The sequence below is a fragment of the Acyrthosiphon pisum genome, chromosome A1 (assembly GCF_005508785.2).
Source record: "Acyrthosiphon pisum isolate AL4f chromosome A1, pea_aphid_22Mar2018_4r6ur, whole genome shotgun sequence".
In the NCBI taxonomy this organism is placed as follows: domain Eukaryota; kingdom Metazoa; phylum Arthropoda; class Insecta; order Hemiptera; family Aphididae; genus Acyrthosiphon; species Acyrthosiphon pisum.
The window spans coordinates 90855010-90861253 of NC_042494.1; the positions used below are offsets into that span (position 1 = coordinate 90855010).

At 29.3% G+C, this 6244-nt stretch overlaps 1 protein-coding gene across 2 annotated transcripts in view; it reads left to right on the forward strand.

Moving 5' to 3' along the window:
* The first annotated feature begins 5526 nt into the window (after positions 1–5526).
* LOC100162553 (alpha-tubulin N-acetyltransferase 1) overlaps positions 5527–6244 on the forward strand; it is a 4316-nt gene continuing 3598 nt past the window's right edge. The window contains exons 1-3 of one of the 2 annotated variants that reach the window (XM_001949792.5): positions 5527–5686; positions 5836–5952; positions 6027–6173. In XM_001949792.5, coding sequence (XP_001949827.1) covers positions 5858–5952; positions 6027–6173 — 242 coding nt within the window. In that variant the 5' untranslated portion in view covers positions 5527–5686; positions 5836–5857. The remainder of the gene's footprint in view (positions 5687–5835; positions 5953–6026; positions 6174–6244) is intronic. The other variant, XM_008185361.3, reaches the window with a different exon arrangement.

A 6244-nucleotide genomic window follows, 5' to 3' on the forward strand; every position in this document is an offset into this window, starting at 1 on the left:
GAAACCCCCCCCCTGGAGCATCCCCTGGAGCTGAGGCAGTTGATGTTTGTTTGTCCTGAATCCTCTTTTAAGAGATGATAGCCGTTTCTAGGATGGTTTTGGACTTTTGGTTTGTAGCCTTGTAGGTTGTCGTGGTGAAATTTGTTGTTACAAAACAAGGGGCTTGACGATAAAGTGCAAATAAATAGAATAGAAAGCTTGAATTGTAACAACTTTTTTTCATAAGCATAATATTAAATAAAAAAATAGCAAAATTAGATATTTCAACGTAAAAGAACAACCTTTAGTTATTTCGTTGTTATTCAAAAAATATTAATCACAGCAAGGTGCATATATAGGTAGGCAACTATTATTGAAACTTTTCATCATTTCGTAATTTCATATTATAGTGTCGTAGCTAGAGGGACTACAGCACGACTACTTAGATATTCTAGCATTTCAAAGGCTAGAGAAAAAAATTAAGTGCCCCCTCAAACAATTTTTCTGGCTACGGCACTGTTCCATATATTTTAATTTTATTGATTTACTATAATATAGCCATATATATAGGTATACCAATATATACCAAGATACATATTATATATATGATATTATGTAGGTTAACTTTAAGCTATTTATATTAACTTATTCACTATTCACACCGAATACCGACATACGTCATTCTACGGTATAATACTTACAGATTACAAATTATTAATTATAATACCTGACAGCTATTAGCTACCATAAAAACAGTAGAAAATAAATTACCAATAGTAATACAAAATTGATATTTTCAAAAACTACGGTAGCCTCAATAAAAATGTCTAAAAATTATTTATTTATTATTTATTATCAAATATACGGTATATAATCCTTTACCACAATTACACATTACATTCATAGACATTAATACAATTATATAACTTAAGATAAGAAGTATATAGTTAAACAAAACAGCTATAAAGTAAGTAAACACGAAGGGTCAACATTGACATTACTCATCATACGTGAAATCGGTTCATTTTTTAGATAGTTTGTGGAAGTGAAAGGGACATAAAAAGGAGCAACAGATCGGGAAGGACGTTGAGGAACACGAAAACAGATTAAGGAAAGCAATTCAGGAGAGTCGATAATTCCATCTAATACATTTTTTAAAAATTTAATGTCCGCCAACCGCCTACGCTCAGCCAAGGAAACCAGTGCTAGCTGAGTAGCAACTGGTTCGTAGTTATGAGGTTCACAGGGGATATTCAAACGAAATCCAGCATCCTTCATGAATTTTCGTTGAACCCTTTCTAGCCTTACAGAGTCATGGTTGTCGTGAGGATTCCAAATAACGGCACCATATTCTAAAATAGGGCGTACGAGAGTACAATAAAGTACCTTAAAGGATAAGCCTAACTGAAAGTCTCTACATAATCTCAATACGAATTCCAAGGTTTTAAAAGCCTTGCAATAGATATGTTCATTGTGGGGACTCGGATCGAGATCACTAGTATAAGAATAAACCCAAGATCAGTAACACTGCCATTAGAGCATGCGATAGCAGTTGGCTAATTAAATTTTTGATTTTTTAAAACATTGATTAGGTAGGTTGGGCCGTACCCAACGGGGGGGGGGGGGACCCCCCCATTTCTGGATCATTTATTGACAGAATAAAAATTCTTAAGATTCAAAACACTGATTGTATAGTTTTACAGGTTAAAAAAATGTGGATCCCCCTATGAAAAATTCTTGGATACGCCCCTGAAGTAGGTAACTAATGAACAATGATAATAATGATTACTGTGTAGTACCTACATGTAATTCAAAAACTAAAAAAGGTCCTATTTTAGATATTCAATGGAAATTTTTAACTCATGAAAATAACGTTATATAAGTTTTAAGTTTAACTTAAAAAGTAAGCACGATGGTCACAATTTGTGGTCGTCATCTGTTTATCATATTCAATGTGAAAAAAACGATTTAAAAAATTAGTTTAATAGTTAGTTTAATTTTTATTTATTTATTTATTTATATTTTATACTGCATTTCCATATTTTATTTGTTTTTATGCGATAATTTTTGTAATGTTTTGGTAAATTTTTATTTATTATTGTGAAGATTTTATATAATATTGGCAATTGGCAAATTGGAACTTTTTTTTATACCTATAGAAATCGTTTATGAATTCAATTAGAGCGTGTACAACTGTACAAGTATACTTCTACTTTTTAAAATTTCATTTAATAGTTCATATTAAATATTTAAATAATACTAAAATGTATTCTATTAAATAGTTAAGTTATTCAATCCTGTATTATATTATTCAATTGATTATATATTAATCAGTTATAATTGAGTTGGTACAATGGTACCTACGATTTGTATGTATAATATGAATCCAACGTTTCACCAATCAATAGAAACCGAATGGTGAAAGCAATTTAAATTTAAAATGTATTTTATTTAATTTTACACAAATTTGACTAGGAAATGAAATGCAGAAAAGAGATTTACAAAAGCGGAACAAGTAAAATCCGTCTTTAATTTAATTATAATAGCAATTATAGAACCGTGAACTAAGTGAAATTGCGTAAAATCCTAGTATAATATTATAATACCGATTGTATATTATATAGACGATTATCATTGTTATTTTAAGAAAAGGGGGTTAATATAGAGTAGCGACTACTGACTAGTATATAGGTATACCTATGTCCTATAATATATTACCTTTATATATAGGTCAAACTACTATAATAAATTATTATAATATTAAACAATATACAGGCACGCCCACTATAATACATCGTGTCCAGAGATAACTTACGTCAAAATATTAAGTTTTTATTTGAATCTAGGTCAAAATAACCAAAACAAAATACATACGTACCATAATAATTAATACTATAGTAAACCCATATTAATAATAATAATAATATAATATAATTTATAGATTATAGGTATTATTAGTAATAATATAATATAATATGTAGATTATAGGTATTATTAGTAATAATATAATATAATATATACAAATTATTAGTAATAAATAATAATTTTTGAGCTGCATTAAATTTTTGTTAAAAGTGAATAAAAAATAAAAATAAAAATATACCTATAATGTTATCAAAGCTCGTCAAGCTCAGCTCATGGGTCGACAGGCAAATACTATAAAAATTGATTTAATATTGATTTAGGTTAATTCGGCCATCCACGTTAATCACAAACATCCAACAATTTAGATATTAATTGCAAAAATTCAACTGACAAAATAAAAATTGCACAGCGTGAATCTGCAATACTGTAATATTAGACCACCACAGATCAAAAACTAAAACATATCTATAGGTACCCTGAGATTTGTGATGAATTTAATGATGTCAGTTGAGATAGGTTCCAAATTTTTTAATTCCATTGCTAATTTTATTGGCAAACGGTGTAAATCTTCGCTATCTACGCATACCTAATGTATTATTTGACATGCTAACTTATATTTTGTTTAAATTATTTGACTATAATGATATTTCAAAATGTTTGTGGTTATTTATAAAAACGTTAAGGTATCTACATTTTTAAATTTAGACATTTTGTCCATGGATATTTTGACCAGTTACCGTTTTATTCAAAGACATAAGTACATAACACTAAAATAGAAGACGGTAAGTGATGATAGCTGCAGTGGCGGCCTAGCCGGACACATTACGTCTTGGTCGACTAATTAAAAAACGGCCTCTCAATTTAGGTACATTTATAGGAAGACATGATGCCTTGAACATATTTTTTCAATAAATTTCCCCGCCACTGGTGTTGTATCACCTTATGACTCCTGCAGAAAGAGCTATCAACGCCGTCGATTGTATAGTAGGTAATAAATTCAGCAGTGATTGTCTTATTTGAGAGGAAGTAGGGGGACATAAGTACCAGCACCCCGATAAGTTTTCAGTTTTTTTAGCATATCCCTAATTTTATTCAAATTTTTCAAAAGAAAAGTATAGGTATAGGTAACTAATAAAAAATGTTTGTATACACTGTTAAACTAATTTGGTTAATTTAATTGAAAGGCTAATTTTCTGCCGTGTCAGCTTAGCATTTATATGTGTTTTGTTATAATTAAAATTTGAAATAGATTTTAGCCACTCAAGACAAAAAATATTATTATTTAAATATTTATTACGTTATTTTTTTATTTTATTTTATTTTAATAAAATAATTACAGATTTTGTTTGTCAAAAAACCCCAAAACGGCAATGGTAAATAATAAATATACCAATAAATATAATACACCTATATACGACTTACGCTACTTCCGATCTCATAACTCATTATACATGAATACAGAATGAATCACTAAACATATACTCACCCCACGTTTTTTCTTTAATAACGAATTTATTAAAATTCTGGTTTTTGGAAATTCTAAGTAGGTATATTAAGGACTATATTTTCAAATTCTTAGATCTAGTTAGGACTTAGAACACGTTTCACAAGTTACAGACCATCAATAAAGTTCCGAGTTAATTTGTACTTACCTACATTATTTATTAATTTATTTACATTCGAATAATGGGGTTATTTTTCTTTCAGACTTATAATTTATAATGGCATGCAAATAAGAAGCAGGGTAGTACCATATAGAACAATGGTATTATAATACCTAGATATCTAGATGGCTATTTTCAGGTGGCGTAATAGGTATATTAATGTTTATAATATGGAAATTTAATATTATTATAATATATTATTTACCAATTTAACTATAACTATTAACTATACTATTTTTTTCTGTTTCATTATTACTGTGACGTGTTTGTAGTGGAGTAGCCAGGATTTTTAAATGGGGGGGTGGGGGGGGGGGTAATTAAACCAAGTTTTATTACAGTTTTCTTATGTAAATAATACATTTATTAAAGGGAAAAAATGTCACTGAAGGTTTAAACACCCAAAACCCCTCCTTGGCTACGCCACTGCGTGTTTTTGTATTATAGGTACTACCTATTTTATTAGAGACCCACATAGGTTTATAGTTTATACTTGAATTAGAAAATAAAAACTATTATTTACGGCGGTTTCTTAGAGACATCCAATTATTAAAGAGTTATATACCATAAAAATAGGACAAGATTATATAGGTTTATATTTACCTATTAAAATAGTTTGCAAGTACGTTTGTTCAGAAATGAGGTGTACCTATAATTTAGTATAAACGCTAAAGGCTAAAGGCGTATAAATTTACAAATGTATACTTGAAAGGTTGAGTGCAACAACGAACAACCAATTATTATTGACGATAAATATATAAAATATAACTGCCTACTAATCACGGGTGTGTATATAAGAGGACAAATAGATTGTAAGACATTGTAATATTGTTCACTATTATTATTTTTATTTCTATTTATAAAAAAATGTTTTTGCCGAAATAAGCTCAAAAAGCACGGTGGTAGGATGTGTGGTAACGTTAATACAGTTACCGCGGTATAGAAACATCTGCAGCGGCAGTAGCTACTGCTGCACAACCCTGTAAAAGAAAATCAATAACTAAGACAGCCCTACTCGAAATTCGCATAATATCGCCGCCTTTCCTACTATACCTACCCCATAACCCATAGTTGTATTCTGTATTAGCAAGTCAACGCACTCTACCACTATTATTATACCTACCCTCGTTAGTTCAGCGACAGTTCGTATTTTTTACCAGTTATTTAAATAATATAAATAGGTACTTTATTAAAATATTTTATTTTTACTTATTATTTGCTTCTTTCACACCGAAGTAATCGAACTAGATTCAATGTTTTCAAATATCTAGTTGCCTATTAGATTTTTATTGAATACCCAAACTTATTTCATATTTATCGCATTTTATAGATTTTTCACAAAACCCTCTGAAATGGAATTCAAATTCGATATAAAAGATCTGGCAGAAGGAGGAATCGCGAAAATTGATCATACTTTAACACCACTTGGCTGCGAAGAGGATGAAAAGTATGATTTCAAATCATGCATGTTATACAACTCTTATATTACCTACCAGCAATATAATTGTTTTATTTTTACAGCTTACAAAAGAAAGTTGCAATGATTATTGACGAAATGGGTAAAGCATCTGCCAGAGCACAGGATTTAAAAATGCCTATAACAACTGCAGAAAAGTTATCAAAATCTGATCATATAATCTATTTATTGTCAGAACAAACAAATGATGAGTAAGTATATAAATCTTATAATTGGGTATATTTTTAATATCCAGACAACTAAAAAACTGTATTTTTTTTTT